This window comes from Pristiophorus japonicus, chromosome 14 (genome assembly GCF_044704955.1).
Source record: "Pristiophorus japonicus isolate sPriJap1 chromosome 14, sPriJap1.hap1, whole genome shotgun sequence".
NCBI lineage: Eukaryota > Metazoa > Chordata > Chondrichthyes > Pristiophoridae > Pristiophorus > Pristiophorus japonicus.
Window position 1 is genome coordinate 14,023,596 of NC_091990.1, and position 20,407 is coordinate 14,044,002.

General features: G+C 43.7%; 1 protein-coding gene across 14 annotated transcripts in view; it reads right to left on the reverse strand.

Moving 5' to 3' along the window:
- The window catches only part of ptprub (protein tyrosine phosphatase receptor type Ub), a 1,307,170-nt gene that overhangs the window by 613,193 nt on the left and 673,570 nt on the right, over positions 1-20,407 (reverse strand). For all 14 annotated transcript variants that reach the window (XM_070898914.1, XM_070898921.1, XM_070898913.1 and 11 more), the window contains one exon: positions 1,060-1,331. In XM_070898914.1, coding sequence (XP_070755015.1) covers positions 1,060-1,331 — 272 coding nt within the window. The remainder of the gene's footprint in view (positions 1-1,059; positions 1,332-20,407) is intronic.

Genomic DNA, 20,407 nt, shown 5'->3' on the forward strand with positions numbered 1-20,407 from the left:
TAAGTTTAAAACAGGTTCTTCGGTCCCATTTGGGCCCCTAGAGGAGCAGGAATGCGTCTTCAGGACCACAAGGAAATCTTAAATCTCCCCCTGCCACAGGCTTCCTGCCCGGCGCACACACCACCACCCCCTCCCGATCCCCCCGATCGGGATTTTTCCCTGGAGCACTTACCTTGTGCCAAAGACCGTACCTCTGCATGCAAGCAGCATGTTAACAGGGCCAAGCTGTTTAAAATCCAGACAGGTTGGATGCTGTTTAAAATCCAGATAGCCGTGTTCCTGCCCAGGAGTTAAAATTGAGCCCAGACTGTCACACATGTGGGAGATCACCCCTCCTCCCACCCCCAGCTGGGTTTGCTGAGCTAGTCAGTCTCATCTGGGGCTATGATGGGAGCGCAGTAGAAGGATTCAACCAAGGGAGTGGCAAAACAAAATTACCCAGGTGCACCTGCTCCTGGCCACTAATCAGTGACTCATATTGGAAAAAGGAGTGGACTTTGGGTGAGGACTGAACAAGGCTGTGACTCTCGTCCCCTCTTCTCCTACCCCCATCAGAATAGTTTAGTTCCACTGTTAGTCCACCTAGACTTAACGATGGAAAGGGGGAGAAAATAAAGAGAACTGGGGAGTAATTCCAAAATATGGTGTTGCTGCAGTAGACTGTCCATTTTGAGACTCAAGTGAAACCCCATTACTTGAGGGCATTAAAAGGAGCTTCTTTCTATTTTTAATGCTTGCTGCATCCAGAGACAAGTGCTTAACATTTACACCAGGAGAAAATACGTAATTCCCCAACACTGGCATCACTACCTTGGTGAAATAAAGAGAAATTGTTCACATAATTCAAAGAAAAGAAATTCACTGAGCTGTGGAGTATATTTAACATAGCATGGAACGCTTCAAGGGGTACTGTCGTCTGATCTGACTGGAATGAGCTGATTTTTATGCCCATTTCCTCAGTTCAATCACAAGAACACTTGTCAGAAATACTCAAGGATTACAGTACAGGTGCAATTATTGTTTTTTTTTAAATCTCAATGGAAACGCTGAGCTTGGTACCTGATATTCATTTGGCCAGAAGGTACTGACGGCGAGTTCGGCCTGGAGCCACTGTCGTCCGTGCGATCCCGACACGTTCCAAATCGAACTGCCAGTGGGCCCATTGTTGACCCTGATGAAGACATGGAGTGACCCGGGGCTGTGCCCATCTCTACTGTAGAGAAAGTAGCTGAACTGGATGCAGTGAGTGTCATTTTCACTCAAAGACGGGTGGATGAAGTGAGCTTTCTGGCCTGGAGCGTGCTGTGAAGAATTCACCATCATATAGGAGCCTATATAAAGAAGAAGAATCCATTTTAGAGACAAAAAAAGTGACAAATCTTTATTTGGGAAGGGAGTACAGCTGGGCATTATTCTTGTTACAGAGGTGTCACATCAACTGATACAATGATGTACGCTGATGCCAATTACGTCATGCCCTAAAAGGCTTACAAAAATTTTTCATAATAATACTGCCCCTTTGAAATGGGCCTTTTAGTTCATTTTTAGGACACAATTCATTTGAGCAATGGCTGAATGGAATGTTTTGGCAAAAAATTGAAATAGACCCTAACATTCCTGCAAATATCTCAGTTTTGTTAAAATTTGGATTAAACTGCACAAAGAGTAAAAGAGTGGGAACCACAGCGATTTAATAATAGGAGCCCCGGCAGCCCAGCCCAGCAAGGTAAAAGAGCGGGAACCACAGCGGTTTAATAGGAGCCCTGCGACAGTGAAAGAAACTGGAGAAAATTCACAACGTGACATCACAATCACGGATCTGGAGGAAATTGAGCTAAGTATTTAATTAATATACACACACACAAAAAAAATTCAACGATAAGTAAATTGTTAAATAAATAGATTAATAACTATTGTAAAACATAGGTTAAGAGGGGCAGTGAAAGGGAATTTCTGAAAAAGTGAGGTGACTGAGAACAGGAAAGGTACAGTAAATCGGTGAGTAAACAGCCACAAATGTATTTTTTAACAAAAGCTATCTACCTAATTTTAATTTAACTTTAATTAAATAAATAAACAAACAAACAAACTTCACAGGACAGCAGGTCGGTGATTGGTGGGTGAGTTGTACAGTTGAAAAAAATAAGAGCTGGGGAACTATAACTATTATGTTATTAAATATTAACTTAATGAGATAAACTAAATAATTAATATAACTATAAATAATCATTTGATTAAAAATTTTAACTAATTAAATATGCAAATAAATAAAGTCTAGAGCTGGCAGGGCAGCCTATGTGTCGGGAATGTAGTATGTGGGAGTTTGCGGACAGCGAGACCATCCCGGATTCCCACATCTGCAGGAAATGTCTCTGCCTTCAATCACTCCGGCTCAGAGTCATTAAGGTGGAGTGCGAATTAGAGACACTCCGAAACATAAGAGACAGGGAGCAATTTCTGGATAGTTTTATCCAGAGGTTGAAGAGGAGATCCTGCAGACACTGGTCTTATCCAACAGGTACAATGTACTTGCTACCTGTGAGGACAACGAGAAAGGCAGCGGGGAGGACAGTCACAATGTAGACCAAGGCACCATGGCTCAGAAGGCTGTCCAAGGAAGAGATGGGGGGGCGGGGGGGAAAGAGAGTAGAATAGAAATGTGGTTGTGATAGGGGATACTTGCCCTGGAGGCGGTACACTAGATTGATTCCTGGGATGAGAGGGCTGTCTTATGATGAGATTGTGTAGAATAGGCCTATACTCTCTGGAGTTTAGAAGAATGAGAGATGATCTCATTGAAACATACAAGATTCTGAAGGGGATTGACAAGGTCGATGCTGAGAGGTTGTTTCCCCTGGCTGGAGTGTATAGAACAGTCTCAGGATAAGGGGATGGCCATTTAAGACACAGATGAGAAGGAATTTCTTCACTCAGAGGGTTGTGAATCTTCGGAATTCTCTGGCCAAGAGGGCTGTGGATGCTGATTCTCTGAATATATTCAAGGCTGAGATAGATAGATTTTTGGAGTCTAGAGGAATCAAGGGATGTGGAGATCGAGCGGGAAAGTGGAGTTGAGGTTGATGATCAGCCATGATCTTATTGAATGGCGGAGCAGGCTCGTAGGGTCTACTCCTGCTCCTATTTCTTATGTTCTTATGTTCACTATTGATTGCTGATCGTTGATAGGTGAGATCAAATGGGCCAAGAGCCTTCTTCACCTAAATGTACTTCATGACCATGTGATCATGCTTAATGCCAATTCTCTTTGGTAAAAATTGCAAAAACAAGCACACTCCTCAAACAGAGATACTTGAAGGGGATATTTTGCATGGTTCTGCTCATGGCGTGGAGCCTCACTAGCAGTGTGTGCAGGTTGGAAACAAGGGGTTACAAAAGTTACAAGCCCAATCAGCCGACCCCATTCAGTGCCAGCGAGACTCTGCCTGTGGAACCCTTGCCCAGTAAAGGTCAGAGCCTTCTGAAGAGGAGGATGAAAGATTAGAAAACTTGAAAAATGTCATGTTTGATCCTGGGATCAGATTCAACAGTGCTTGGGGATATCTTTTATTTGAGTGAATACATAAGAAAAATATGTAAATACAATATAAATATATATATACCCTTAGAATGTGAAAGCAGAAGATACACACTGAAAAATAAAAGTGCTTTTAATTTTATTCAAAGAAACTCTGATTTTTTAAAGTAAGATTTTCTGCTGGAAACTTGACAAGAATTATTTATTCATTATTCTTATTAAAATTAAGTCAAAGAGGAGTGTTTCCACTTAAATAATACAACCATCATGTAGTCAGATGTGAGATTCACAGACAGAGTACATCCTGCATTGCAATAATACAATTTCTTCTTCAGTAGTTTCAGGCTCTAGTAAGAGAATGCAGGCATCACACTGTTACACTACAATGTACTCATCCACAATAGTCAATCGTGCTTCAGAGTGAAATTCAAACTCAATTTTAGAAAACAACAGTGAATAAATCACTGAAAATGACAGATCTTTGCAAAAGAAAACGAAAGCTTATTTTCAAAAGTAAGTGTCAGAAACTCTTTCAAGATCACTGCATTCAACCATAATCGCCGAGAACTCACACAAGGAGAGAAATGAAGTGTCAAAGTAGAACTTTCTGAATTATAGTTAGACTCATAGCCCTGGATTGAGGGAGGCACATGTAGTGCACAGATACACCTTTCAAAAAGAGATGAATGCAAAATTAATAAAACTGAAATTTAAAAAGACATCACACTAAACTCTGAAACTCATTAAATTTGCTTTAGATCTACAAAATAATGTAATAATTTACATAAGTACATTTTTTAAAAGTCTCAGAAATGACAACACATTCAGCCCATCTATTTGTTCCACTAAAATTCTCCACACCAATCTTTTACTATTCCTCCTTTTCAAATACTTATTACATTTCCTTTTAAATTATGTTACAAGTCTCAAGCCCAATAGCCACTTGAGATACCCAGTGTGAGATAACCCTCTTCCACCTTTGTTCTCCTAGCAACAGTTATGAGTTGTGCCCCTTGTTACTGATTTACCAACCAGCAGTCACAATCATTCACGATTTAGCCTGTCAAAACTTTTTTAGAACTTTGAAACCCTCTATCAGATCCCCGTTAACTATCTCTGTTCCAGTTAAAAAGCTCCAATTTTTAAAACCTTTCTCTTTAACTATAACCTCTCATTCATCATATCATTCTAGTGAATCTTTTCTGCACAGGGTGCAGAGAACTGCAAGCAATATTCCAATGGTGGTCTTACCACCATCTTGTACAAATTCAACATCACTTTCTTGCTTTTATGTTTAATATCGCTATATATAAAACCCCAAATCCCACTTATCATTTTAATGGCTTTTTCAATCTGCACGCCCATTTTATGTATCTGTACCCTCAGTTCTCACATTTACCGCATGCTTCCTTTCACTGTGCTTTTCCCAAAATATACCATTTTTATTTCTCTGCATTGAACTGCATCAGAGAAATTTAGGTATCCTAGTACAAGAAAAACAGAGAGCTAGCATGCAGGTACAGCAAGTAATTAGGAAGGCAAATGGCATGTTGGCTTTTATTGCTAGAGGGTTGGAGTCCAAGAGTAAGGACGTCCTTCTACGATTGTACAGGCCCTTAGTGAGACCACACCTGGACTGCTGTGAACAGTTTTGGTCTCCTTATCGAAGCAAGGATATACTTGCCTTGGAGGCGGTGCAAAAAAGGTTCACTGGATTGATTCCAGAGATGAGATGGTTGTCCTATGAAGAGAGATTGAGTAGGTTGGGCCTATACTCTTTGGAGTTTGGAAGAATGAGAGGTGGTCTCATTGAAACATATAAAATTCTGAGGGGGAATGACAAGATAGATGCTGAGAGATTGTTTCCCCTATCTGGAGAATCTGGAACTAGGGGTCACAGTCTCAGGTCTTTTAAGACTGAGATAAGGAGGAATTTCTTCACTCAGAGGGTTGCAAATCTTTGGAATTCTCTGCCCCAAAGAGCTGTGGATGCTCAGCCATTGAGATAGATAGATTTTTGGACTCTAGAGGAATCAAATATATGGGGATCGGGCAGGAAAGTGGAGTTGAGGTCGAAGATCAGCCATGGGGAGTAGGCTCGAGGGGCTGTATGGGCTACTGCTGTTCCTAATTCTTATGTTCTTATGCCACCTATCTGCCCATTCTGCGGTCCTATGTTGCCTTCAGTCTCCAGCGCTCTTCCTCACATTTTATCATGCTCCCTAATTTGGTATCATTAGCAAACTTGAATATAATTCCTTTTACGCCGATGTTCAAATTATTGATATAAATGGAAAGCAAGAAGTTGCAGCAGAGATCCCACCCTCTGCCAAATCAATCATTTACCCCTACTCTCTGCTTTCTATCTCCAATCTATCTCTCTATCTAGGCAATGACATGCCATTTAATATCATGTGCCTTAATCTTTACGACAAATCTCTTAAAGGGCACCTTGTCGAGCACCTTCCGAAAATTCACATCCTAGGGGGACCGGAACCAATGTCCTAGGGGGAGTGTTTGCTAGTGCTGTTGGGGAGGATTTAAACTAATATGGCAGGGAGATGGGAATCAATGCAGGGAGACAGAGGGAAACAAAAAGGAGGCAAAAGCAAAAGACAGAAAGGAGATGAGGAAAAGTGGAGGGCGGAGAAACCCAAGGCAAAGAACAAAAAGGGCCACTGTACAGCAAAATTCTAAAAGGACAAAGGGTGTTAAAAAAACAAGCCTGAAGGCTTTGTGTCTTAATGCAAGGAGTATCCGCAATAAGGTGGATGAATTAATTGTGCAAATAGATGTTAATAAATATGATGTGATTGGGATTACGGAGACGTGGCTCCAGTATGATCAGGGCTGGGAACTCAACATTCAGGGGTATTCAACATTCAGGAAGGATAGAATAAAAGGAAAAGGAGGTGGGGTAGCATTGTTGGTTAAAGAGGAGATTAATGCAATAGTTAGGAAAGACATTAGCTTGGATGATGTGGAATCTATATGGGTAGAGCTGCAGAACACCAAAGGGCAAAAAACGTTAGTGGGAGTTGTGTACAGACCTCCAAACAGTAATAGGGATGTTGGGGAGGGCATCAAACAGGAAATTAGGGGTGCATGCAATAAAGGTGTAGCAGTTATAATGGGTGACTTTTTAATATGCACATAGATTGGGCTAGCCAAACTGGAAGCAATACGGTGGAGGAGGATTTCCTGGAGTGCATAAGGGATGGTTTTCTAGACCAATATGTCGAGGAACCAACTAGGGGGGAGGCCATCTTAGACTGGGTGTTGTGTAATGAGAGAGGATTAATTAGCAATCTCATTGTGCGAGGCCCCTTGGGGAAGAGTGACCATAATATGGTGGAATTCTGCATTAGGATGGAGAATGAAACAGTAAATTCAGAGACCATGGTCCAGAACTTAAAGAAGGGTAACTTTGAAGGTATGAGGCGTGAATTGGCTAGGATAGATTGGCGAATGATACTTAGGGGGTTGACTGTGGATGGGCAATGGCAGACATTTAGAGACCGCATGGATGAATTACAACAATTGTACATTCCTGTCTGGCGTAAAAATAAAAAAGGGAAGGTGGCTCAACCGTGGCTATCTAGGGAAATCAGGGATAGTATTAAAGCCAAGGAAGTGGCATACAAATTGGCCAGAAATAGCAGCGAACATGGGGACTGGGAGAAATTTAGAACTCAGCAGAGGAGGACAAAGGGTTTGATTAGGGCAGGGAAAATGGAGTACGAGAAGAAGCTTGCAGGGAACATTAAGGTGGATTGCAAAAGTTTCTATAGGTATGTAAAGAGAAAAAGGTTAGTAAAGACAAACGTAGGTCCCCTGCAGTCAGAATCAGGGGAAGTCATAACAGGGAACAAAGAAATGGCAGACCAATTGAACAAGTACTTTGGTTCGGTATTCACTAAGGAGGATACAAACAACCTTCCAGATATAAAAGGGGTCAGAGGGTCTAGTAAGGAGGGGGAACTGAGGGAAATCTTTATTAGTCGGGAAATTGTGTTGGGGAAATTGATGGGATTGAAGGCCGATAAATCCCCAGGGCCTGATGGACTGCATCCCAGAGTACTTAAGGAGGTGGCCTTGGAAATAGCGGATGCATTGACAGTCATTTTCCAACATTCAATTGACTCTGGATCAGTTCCTATGGAGTGGAGGGTAGCCAATGTAACCCCACTTTTTAAAAAAGGAGGGAGAGAGAAAACAGGGAATTATAGACCGGTCAGCCTGACATCGGTAGTGGGTAAAATGATGGAATCAATTATTAAGGATGTCATAGCAGTGCATCTGGAAAATGGTGACATGATAGGTCCAAGTCAGCATGGATTTGTGAAAGGGAAATTATGCTTGACAAATCTTCTGGAATTTTTTGAGGATGTTTCCAGTAAAGTGGACAAAGGAGAACCAGTTGATGTGGTATATTTGGACTTTCAGAAGGCTTTCGACAAGGTCCCACACAAGAGATTAATGTGCAAAGTTAAAGCACATGGGATTGGTGGTAGTGTTCTGACATGGATTGAGAACTGGTTGTCAGACAGGAAGCAAAGAGTAGGAGTAAATGGGGACTTTTCAGAATGGCAGGCAGTGACTAGTGGGGTACCGCAAGGTTCTGTGCTGGGGCCCCAGCTGTTTACACTGTACATTAATGATTTAGACGAGGGGATTAAATGTAGTATCTCCAAATTTGCGGATGACACTAAGTTGGGTGGCAGTGTGAGCTGCGAGGAGGATGCTATTAGGCTGCAGAGTGACTTGGATAGGTTAGGTGAGTGGGCAAATGCATGGCAGATGAAGTATAATGTGGATAAATGTGAGGTTATCCACTTTGGTGGTAAAAACAGAGAGACAGACTATTATCTGAATGGTGACAGATTAGGAAAAGGGAAGGTGCAACGAGACCTGGGTGTCATGGTACATCAGTCATTGAAGGTTAGCATGCAGGTACAGCAGGCGGTTAAGAAAGCAAATGGTATGTTGGCCTTCATAGCGAGGGGATTTGAATACAGGGGCAGGGAGCTGTTGCTACAGTTGTACAGGGCCTTGGTGAGGCCACACCTGGAGTATTGTGTACAGTTTTGGTCTCCTAACTTGAGGAAGGACATTCTTGCTATTGAGGGAGTGCAGCGAAGATTCACCAGACTGATTCCCGGGATGGCGGGACTGACCTATCAAGAAAGACTGGATCAACTGGGCTTGTATTCACTGGAGTTCAGAAGAATGAGAGGGGACCTCATAGAAACGTTTAAAATTCTGACGGGTTTAGACAGGTTAGATGCAGAAAGAATGTTCCCAATGTTGGGGAAGTCCAGAACCAGGGGTCACAGTCTGAGGATAAGGGGTAAGCCATTTAGGACCGAGATGAGGAGAAACTTCTTCACCCAGAGAGTGGTGAACCTGTGGAATTCTCTACCACAGAAAGTAGTTGAGGCCAATTCACTAAATATATTCAAAAGGGAGTTAGATGAAGTCCTTACTACTCGGGGGAATCAAGGGTTATGGCGAGAAAGCAGGAAGGGGGTACTGAAGTTTCATGTTCAGCCATGAACTCATTGAATGGCTAGAAGGGCTGAATGGTCTGCTCCTGCACCTATTTTCTATGTTTCTATGTTTCTATTCCCTCGGATTTAAAGAAAAACAATTAGTCAAGTATGTGCTGCCTTTTCCAAATCTTTGCCGACTCCCGGATTAACTCGTTCTATTCTACATATTTCTTAATTTCGTCCCATACACCGGGCTATAGAAGCTTACCCACAACCCGGTTAAGTCTAACTTATTTCTTACTCTCTCTAAAAAGTGTAACATTTATCCTTTGGCACAATTCCCATTTTCAAAGATTGGTTAGAGCTGTTGCAACCTCTGCCCCAGTCTCGCTCAGTGAACTGAGATGAATACCATCTGGGTCTGGTAATTTTTCCACTTTTAGTCCCATTAACTTTTTAAAATAATTATCTCCATTGGTAGTTGTTCTACAGCTTCTTGGTACTTGATAAATCACAGATCACCTTCCTCTAATGCAAAATATTGAGCATCACTGCTACTCTCCTTAGTGGTTCAACCCCTCCTTTGATTATTGTTTTTATTATTGTAACTTTATAAAAGGCATTACTATGTTGACAACCATTACCTTTCCATACCCATTGTCTGAATCTCCGTTTTTGCTTCCTTTCTACACATTTTATATTTAGACGTCTTCTGTAGTATTCCCCTATAATTATCACAAGCTTCTTTTAAAAAATATTATTTTCTCTAACTTTTCTATTTATCCTTGAATAAATCCAGCCTTTGATGCATTCTCCTTTACTTCTTGTTTGATTTAACCTGCACTTGTAATCGTTAGGTATTTAAATATCTCTCACTACTGGTCCATTCTTTGATCTGCCATTTCTGACAACTAATTCATCTGGGTTAGATCTGCTTTGATTCCACTGAATTAGTAACTTTCCAGTATAACACCTTTTCTTCGACTTTTCTTTTTCATGTGTTTCTAATGTGAATCTAATTAGGTTCTCGTCACTATGTCCCAAGTGCCTTCAGGTGACTTACCTGTCCTGATTCATTGACCAAAATCAGATCTAGCACTGCATCCTTTCTCTTTGGAATTGCAACATACCGACGAAGGAAACAGCCTGAATGAATTCAAAGAACCCTTCCCCATTCTGACCATATGCTTCCTCCAGCTGAATCAGATCATGGAAAACTTCAGCATCAGTTCAATTCAGAGCTGAGCTATAAGTTCCACATCCATCACCAAGACTGCTTATTTCCATCGCTGAAACATTGCCCGTCTCTGCATTACCTCATCTACACCATGCCAAAATTCCTATCCATACACTTGTCTTCCCCCTAGGTTAAATTTCTCCAACATCTTCAGACTCATCTTCCATTACCTTCAACTTATTCAAAACTTGGCCACCTGTATCCTGTTCCACACTAAATCTTGCTCACTTGTCACCCCGTCTGTTGTGTATGGAGAAAGAGTCAGACTGAACAATGTGAGCTCAAAGTAAAGTGTGACCGTAGTCTTTTATTGCAGGTCTCCAGAGTGCCTCTCCAACCTGTGAAGCCTCCTTAAATACCTGTGCTCCCAAGGGATTATGGGATCCCTTGGGACTCCAGGAGATGAGCCCTACGGTGGCTGTACAGAGTAAATACAAGTTTACATATATAACACTCCACCCCCAAAGTCAATAGTGTAACTATTTACAATGTGAGTCGATCTGGGGCCCTTCTTGCCCTGGTTGATTGTCTCAGTGTGAAAGCTGGTGTTGTTGAATCATTTGTTGGGCCCTCGATTGGCTGCTGTGCAGCTGGCCTTGTTGGGCTGCCTGGTGTGTTGGGCCCTGAAGGGCTGCCGTGGATGATGGGTTCTGCTTCATGGTCAACCATGGTGCTGTTTGCCACTGGTGTGTATGTTGGGGGATCAAAAAAGATAGGGTCCAAGGTGGGTTGCTCAGGATAGTCTGCGAGTCTGAGTTTGATTTGGTCCAAGTGTTTCCAGTGAATGAGTCCATTTGAAAGTTTGACCCGAAACACCCTGTGCTCCCCTCTTTGCCCATGACAGTACCAGGAAGCCACTTGGGACCTTGTCCACAATTTAATACAAATACAGGATCATTAATTTCAATCTCGCGTGACACATTTGCGCTATCATGGTATGCACTTTGTTGAAGCCGCCTGCTCTCTACCTGTTCATGTAGATCAGGGTGAACTAACGAGAGCCTTGTCTTAAGTGCTCTTTTCATGAGTTCAGCAGGTGGGATCCCAGTGAGTGAGTGGGGTCTCGTGCGGTAGCTAAGCAGGACTCGGGATAGGTGAGTCTGCAGTGAGCCTTCAGTTACCATCTTCAAGCCTTGCTTGATGGTTTGCACTGCTCTCTCTGCCTGACCATTGGTCGCTGGTTTAAACGGGGCATATGTGACATGTTTGATCCCGTTACGGAACTCAGCACTGGTAAAACATGGCCCGTTGTCGCTCACCAGGACATCGGGTAAGCCGTGAGTGGCAAACATGGCCCGCAGGCATTCAGTAGTGGCAGCGGATGTGCTAGCCGACATTATCTCACATTCAATACACAACCACAAGGAACATTTTACCCAAGAACAGGCCTGCATAGTCTACATGTACTCTAGATAACGGTTTGGAGGGCCAAGACCATAAACTTAGCGGTGCCTCCCTGGATACATTGCTTAACTGCGAGCATGTATTACATCTGTGAACGCAGGACTCTAAGTCCGCATCGATAGCGGGCCACCACACGTGGGATCTGGCTATCGCTTTCATCAGTACGATGCCTGGGTGGGTACTGTGGAGGTCATTGATGAAGGTGTCTCTGCCCTTCTTGGGGACCACTACTTGATTGCCCCACAGAAGGCAGTCTGCCTGTATAGACATTTCATCTTTGTGCCGCTGGAACGGCTTTATCTCTTCCTGCATTTCCACTGGGACACTGGACCAGCTCCCGTGAAGCATACATCTTTTGACTAGAGATAATAAGGGGTCCTGGCTTGTCCAGGTTTTGATCGGCCAGGCAGTGACGGGTGATTGCTCACTCTCAAATGCTTCCATAACCGTGGCTACATCTGCGGGCCATTTCCACCCCCGTGGTAGGCAATGGCAGCCTACTGAGAGCATCGGTGCAGTTTTCTGTGCCTGGCCTGTGGTGGATGGCGTAGTTGCATGCGGACAATGTTGGCGCCCATCTCTGGATGCGGGCCAATGTGTTGATATTTATCCCTTTACTTTCGGAAAACAGGGATATAAGTGGCTTATGGTCAGTTTCCAATTTGAATTTTAGGCCAAACAGGTATTGATGCATTTTCTTTACCCCATAGGCACATGCTAACGCTTCTTTTTCAATCATGCTGTAGGCTCTCTCAGCCTTAGACAGACTCCTGGATGCATAAGCAACCGGTTGCAGTTTCCTGAAATCATTAGCTTGTTGCAATACACACCTGACGCCATATGACGACGCATCACATGCTAGTACCAAATGCTTACATGGATCATACAACACAAGCAATTTGTTTGAGCATAACAATTTTCTAGGTTTTACAAAGGCATTTTCTTGGCTTTTGTCCCAAACCCATTCACCCCCTTTTCGTAGCCAGACATGTAGTGGTTCTAGCAGAGTGCTGAGACCCAGTAAGAAGTTACCAAAGTAATTCAAGAGTCCCAGAAACAACCGCAGCTCCGTCACGGTTCTGTGGCCTCGGTGCGTTCTCGAATGCCTCAGTCTTCGCGTTAGTGGGCCTGATGCCATCCGCCTCAATCCTCCTTCCCAAGAACTCCACGTCAGGCGCCAGAAAAATGCACTTCAAGCGTTTTAACCTGAGCCCCACGCGGTTGAGTCGACGAAGAATCTCCTCCAGGTTCTGCAGATGTTCGACTGCGTTCCGACCTGTGACTAAGATGTCGTCTTGGAAGACCACGGTGTGTGGGACCGACTTCAGTAAGCTTTCCATGTTTCTCTGGAATATCGGCGCCGCTGATCGGATTCCAAATGGGCATCTGTTATAAACAAAAAGACCTTTGTGCGTGTTGATTCAGGTGAGGGCCTTCGATGATTCCTCCAGCTCCTGCGTCATGTAGGCTGAAGTCAGATCCAGCTTCGTGAATGTCTTTCCTCCCACCAGCGTTGCAAAGAGGCTTTTGGTAGTGGGTATTGGTCCTGAAGGGAGAAACAATTGATACTTATTTTGTAATCGCCACAGATTCTGACGGTGCCGTCTACCTTGAGGACTGGGACAACAGGACTAGCCCACTCGCTGAAATCGATCGGTGAAATGATGCCCTCTCTTTGCAGCCGGTCTAGCCGGTTATCTACCCTTTCTCTCATCATGTACGGTACTGCTCTTGCCTTGTGATGGATGGGTCGCGCCCCTGGAATTCGGTGGATCTGCACTCTTGCTCCTTGGAATTTCCCAATGCCTGGTTCGAACAGCGAAGGAAATTTGTTTAAGACCTGGGCACATGAAGTGTCATCAGCGGGCGATTGCGCTCGAACATCATCCCAGTTCCAGCGTATCTTTCCCAGCCAGCTCCTGCCGAGCAGCTTGGGACCATCGCCCGGTACCACCCAGAGTGGTAGCTTGTGCACCGTTCCATCGCAGGAGACCTTTACGGTAGCACTGCCGATTACAGGAATCAGTTCTTTCTTGTAAGTTCTTAGTTTCGTGCGAACGGGAGTTAAGACTGGCCTTGAGGCCTTGTTGCACCACAACCTTTCAAAAATCTTTTTGCCCATGATGGACTGGCTCGCGCCCGTGTCCAGCTTCATTGACACCGGGAGTCCATTTAGTTCAACATTCAGCATTTTCGGGGGACAATTCGTGGTGAATGTGTGCACCCCATGTACCTCTGCCTCCTCGATCTGAGACTCTGGTTCGTCGTGATCCTCCGTGGATCTGTCCTCCTCTGCAACATGGTGGTTTTCAGGTTTAACAGGCTTTGCACCTCACCTGCACACTCGTTGGAGGTGTCCCAATGTTCCACAGCCCTTGCAAACGTACTCTTTGAATCGCATGAATGGAAATGATGATCACCCCCGCAGCGCCAACAAGGTGTTAATGGCCTTGCATTCATCACCCTTGATGGTGGATTCGGAGTCATCTACGGACGTGCAGCTGCAGGTATGTGTGACCTGCCCTGTACGTTATGATTCGAAAACAACATCACTTTGTTCACAGTACTTGTAGCAGCACTTGTGCGCTGAGAGATTTGCTTCGTATTGTCACTGGTGGCAATGAATGCCTGGGCTATCGCTATGGCATTACTCAAGGTTGGGGTCTCTACAGTCAAAAGTTTGCGAAGTATGGTTTCATGGCCAATGCCAAGTACGAAAAAGTCTCTGAGCATGTGCTCCAAATTCGCAATGTCCTGCAAGGCATCTTAGCTCGGCGACATAAATCGCCACTTCCTGGCCTTCAGACCTTTTGTACATGTAGAACCGGTACCTCGCCATCAGAATGCTTTCCTTCGGGTTCAAATGCTCTCGGACCAGTGTGCACAAATTGTCGTACAATTGCTCCATGGATCTCGCTGGAGTGAGCAGATTCTTCATGAGGCCATACGTTGGTGCCCCACAGATGGTGAGGAGGATCGCCCTTCATTTGGCAGCGCTCTCTTCCCCATCTAGCTCGTTGGCCAAAAAGTATTGGTCGAGTTGCTCCACAAAATCATCTCCCTCCAAAAATTTCTCCAGGATGCCCACTGTTCTTTGCATCTTTGGGTTCGCTATCTGTATCTCGTCGCCAGTTGTTGTGTATGGAGAAAGAGTCAGACTGAACACTGTGAGCTCAAAGTAAAGTGTGACCGTAGTCTTTTATTGCAGGTCTCCAGAGTGCCTCCTTAAATACCTGTGCTCCCAAGGGATTATGGGATCCCATATATAACACCGAACTCATTTGTCTCCCCTGGCTTCCTTTCAATGCATTAACATTGAAATCCTCTTCCTCAAATCATCAGACTCCAACTTTATGGAACTTCATGGACTGAGCAGAATGGACTCTGTGAAACTGTCCGAAGGGACAGTTTACAAACTTATGTTGTTCCTTCCATTCAAAGGGGATATGGTGGAAGTCAGGAAGGATTGCAGGTGATTGGAGTCCACTGGAGCACCAATGGATTTCCCTCCTTTTCCTGTATTTTAATTTGAAGAACAGAAAGAAAGAGTGCATTTACATAATGCTTTTCACAACCTTAGGACACCCAAAAGCTCTTTCTGGCCAATTAAGTACTTTTTAACCTCTAGTTTCTGATGTAATGTGGGAAACACAGCAGCCAATTTGCACACAACAAGCTCCCACAAATAGCAATGCGTAATGACCTGATAATCGGTTTGTGATGTTGGTTGAGGGATAAATATTGACCAGGAGAACTCCCCTGCTCTTCTTCACAATAGCGGCATAGGATCTTATTTTTTTCCATAGATTAGTTAACACCGCCGAATTTCTATCTTTTACCTTTGAGCATTTCATTCTTTTCTCCAGAAACTAATGTTGCTTTTTGTAGTTGGAGAATTGTGTCTCTCTGGTCACCAGATAACTGGTACTGAGGTGGCTGTAGGAGAATGGCAAATTGAGGGATAAGGGAGTGAAATTCATAACTTTAACGAATAAATAAGGGACAATAGGTAATTACCTAACACTGTGTGATCAGAAATTGTTCGTTTCAGAACTGGTCATTAATTACACAGGAGAAGCAGGCATTCTGCCCTTTTCTGTGAAAGGAAATACTTCGCCATTCTAAAGTAAAAATGTTTAAAAATGTGCAGACACTAAGGCCGGAATCTTACCAGCTCTGCGAATGTGGGTTTGGAGGCAGGAACATTGTCAAAATGGCCATGATTGACAGCGAGGCGTTACCCTGCTCTGAACCCACCTCCTTGTCAGTTTCCAAAAGTGCTGAGTCTGGCTGCGGTTCACAGACCTGACACCAAGCGGTAGGCCAGCCAACTAACATCATCAAGAGGTACTTTAAAGGTATTTTAAAAGAATTTTACCAGGGACTTAACCATTTTTCCCAAGTTTTTCAGGAGCTTCCAGTCGCTCGGGCTTCACACCAGGTAAGTGTCGAGTTCTCAATGACTCTCCCTCCATTCCTTTGACTAGTTGACAGTTGCAGAAGTGGTATAAAGGCTACCACTTCACAGCTGTTCACTTTACAATGTCATAAGCTGAAGCCTTCAGGATTTGAAAGACACTTTTGAGCTGTATGTAGTTTGGAAGTATTTGCAGTGAACTCTCCACTGTCACCTTCTTAGAGCAACCTCTTTCACCATTGACAGATACTTCTGTCATCTCAACCTTATCTGCCATCTATTCCAGCAGCATGGTGCCCTTGAAAAAATCTCACCTTGGTCCTCTGAATCCCACCATGATCAGCCCCAACACCAAGATCGCTAAACACACCAGTATCACCAACAACACCACCAATCTTCCCCGCAATCACCTGATGCTGCACAGGACACAGGACATCAGCACCCGACCACATTGCTGCCCGGGATGGCCTCACCACACCACATTTACTTCACTTGACGCTGTATACCCTGGCTGTCACATGATGCACCAAGGTTGGTATCATCCCACACCAGCACCATAAGGCATCCCTGCAATGCCCAAGCCATTCCTTTCACACTCACCATCATTGCAGGGGGTACCCTTATGTCTCACCATTCACTACAACTCACTAAGCCACTTCCAAAGGTTCAGACAAATCTGTCCAAGAATGCAAGTGTTCAAAATAAAGATTTCAATGTTTGCCAACACATTAGCAGAAACTCTACATGAACATTGGCTAAAAGACCCAAGTGCCTACCCTGTGTGTTGTTAGTTGGTATGACTGGACAAAGATAAGGGTGAGGTGTGGCTAGTGAGATGGGGATGTGATAATGTAGACAGAGAGAGAGGGATGGGTGAAGGTGCAAGGTAAGTTGGTGTGAGTAAAGATGTGTAAGGTGGGGAAGGCAGAATGATGGGGATGTGATGAGTGGCACAGCAGGATGAGGTTGAATGTGGCTTTGCAATACTGTTTCGTGATCTACTGAGATCATTGAAAGGTTTGTGCCACTGCAGCCAGCTCCTCCTGTCGGCATCCCTGCTTGTGCCCTCCTGTGCAATGTGCAACCAGACTGCATAGGTGTACTGGGGAGGTCTCTTCCGCCCATTGGAAGGGAAGAGAACCGTCCTGCATGCTGTGATTCCCTCTATAAGCATCTGGAGTGAGTCATAGGAGAGCCTGGGTGAGCTGTGCACCTTTGTGCAGCGCATGTCAGTGTTTTCAGCACCTCAATGCTGTAGAACATGAACAGCATAACTGTCAAAATCAATTTGCGCATGGTCCCATTAAAGAAACCCGGCTGATGACATGTCATCAAATTACGTCATCAGACCGTCTTCCTTCAATTGGCTGGGACCCTCGCAGGGCGGGCTTAACAAGCCCCATCAATGGAACATTCTTCACAGAGAGCTCGATAGAGCCAGATCCCCACCCGTCACAGTTGGCGAGATCGTGGCCTAAGGATGCAATCAACAGGGCTGCCAGAAGTCTAAAATAAAGAGACAGAGAGGATGAGAAAACTGAAGAGGACACAAACAGCAGTGACAGAATGCGATGCTTGACTAAATGGTAAATGAAAATGAAACCGAGTTCAGGTGATGTCAGGATGAGCCAGTGGGAAAAAAAATGAGATCAGAGATTTAGGACACAGTGCTCACCTCAGACCTGTGGGCAATATTATTTTCTTCCCCATTCCCAATGACTTGGTGCACTGCTGGGTAAGTCGAACTAATGACACTCTTTGTGATACTGTGTTGAGGAAGATTATAGTTACACCTGGTCGAGACTGGCATAGCTCGTTAACCCACACGTGTTGCCTCTCCAATGGTCACCATACATTGAAAATTGATTGTTTGTTAGTGGCTAGTTATGTCCCTAGGGAAGATGTACACATCTTGCCTGTTCTGATCCTCGTAGACTAATGTCTCAGCTTTTAAAAAAGAAAACATTTCTCCGGTGCACAAAGGGATTGAGTCTGGTGCTCAGTCCCTATGCAGCCTAGATTCTATTCACATCCTCCTAATAGGAACCAACATATCAGAGCAGCAGGAGACATCGACCTTCTATTAAGGGGATCTGTTAATGGATTATTTCAGCAGAGAATCAGTCTCCCACTTCATCCAATGATGTTATTGATTATTAATTCTCACTGCTTATAAATATAGTTTAAAAATGTAAAAACTCCACAGGAATACCAGCCAAAAAAAATGTAACACTGATTTGTATGTTCTTTTCAATCTGCTCTCCCAAAATCTCCGACTCGTGCTGCGGTACAGCCCAACCGGGAGATGGGGCAACTAAGCCAAGCTCCACACCCGAGCACTTTCCAATGAGATTCACCAATCACGAGCAGGAACCTTGGGGGTAATTTTCCCCACATCACCGTCCCCACCCCCACCTCTCCTAGGCCAAGGGCTTTGAAGCTGACTGTGATGGCTCAACTGTGATTCCAGCTGTGATTGACTAACTGAGCACAGGCTGGGAATCAAAAGTGGAAATTTCAGTTCTCCATGACTAAAACCACAACACTCAGTACATTTAGCTACCGAAATATTGGGTGGGCTGACTCGTAAGTCCTTTGAACCATGAGTCACTGAAAGGGATTAACAACATGCCCACTCTGCTGTAAATTCTGCTGCACAGAAAAAAAAAATCATGTCTTTATTTGTTGGTCACATGTTCCTCTTTTCCAACAGGAGTCACCAGATAGGACCAGGAATCTAATTAATTTTTTTTCTCTCCTTAGCCTAGGTGTGCTGAGACCAATGGTAGCCACTCTGTCACTAGTGAATCTTAATTTAAAATGGGAATTAAAGTGATCTGTCGTTTATGGAGCAGGTCTAGTAGTCTTGACACAGTGCCAGCTCTTTTGAATTGTGACCTCACCTGTATGAAATATGAAATAATCAATCACACGCAGGACTAAAATGTAATAAGCTAGAACCTAATAAATCTGGCATTTACCCATTCCATTCGCAGAAATGCTGCTTTCTTGACGTTGCAACAGTCACAATCTCGCATGCTACAACCCATTAGATTATCTGATAAACTGCAGAAATCAGCACTTGCTCACTCTTTAGACAATGTTTCATGAAATGTCCACTTATTTGAACTCAATACAGGTTTAAGAGACCTAATATTAGTTTACTTCCAATTTTCAATCGAGTACCTACACATTTGTGCACGTACTTTTTCTTCCCCAGTTCCTACCACATCCCCATAGGCTTTCAAGTGCTAATAGAAATACTATGACCCTCTCGACTGGTACCCTGCATAAATGGAAGGAATAAATAAATACATTGGACTGATAGATCTCACAATGATCCAGCAATCATAAACTTTCCCAATACGTCTATGTGTTTATTAGAAAATGGGAATACTAAAACAAAATACTGCGGATGCTGGAAATCTGAAATATAAACAAAAAGTGCTGGAAATACTCAGCAGGCTAGGCAGCATCTGTGCAGAGAGATACAGAGTTAATGTTTCAGGTCAATGACCCTTCGACAGAACTGGCCTGACCTGCTGAGTATTTCAAGCATTTTCTATTTTTATATTAGAAAATTGGTTTCATTTTGAAGGCATTGTTAGAGGCAACTATATCTAACAGCATCATTATCCATCAACCTGGGGCCATTAGATGAAATGGCTTTTCTTTTTGTTGTGTACGCTTCTTTGGAATTTCTAGAAACATCTTTTTAAATTTTTTTTAAACCTAGCTCTCTTGAACAGCCAAGAGAAGAATTTATTTATTTACCCCCCCACCCTGTCACTTCTATTGACCATATTCTTTTTTTCTATCCTCTCCTTCTTCCTTCCCTTTATTTTAGTTTCATTTGCGTTTGTTTTTTAGGGTAATAAACCTTTTATGTGTTCCTTCCTCTCTGGGTTCTCCAAGAGAATGGACAAGAAACTTGCTGCCCAGCCTGCACCAATACTCCTCTGAGTCAACTTCTAACCACAACAACTTGCATTTATATAGCGCCTTTAACGTAGTAAAATGTCCCAAGGCACTGCACAGGAGTGTTATCAAACAAAATCTGACACCGAGCCACAAAGAAATGAGGACAGGTGACCAAATGTTTCTCAAAGCTGTAGGTTTTAAAAAGCATCATAAAAGAGCACAGCGAGGTAGAGAGGTGGAAAGGTTTCAGGAGGGAATTCCAGAGCTTAGGGCACAGACAGCTGAAGGTATGGCTACCAATGGTGGAGCAATGAAAATGGGAGATGCGCAAGATTCATTCTTCAGATGTGGACATCGCTGACAAGGCCGGCATTTATTGCCCATTGCTGGATGTCATGAGA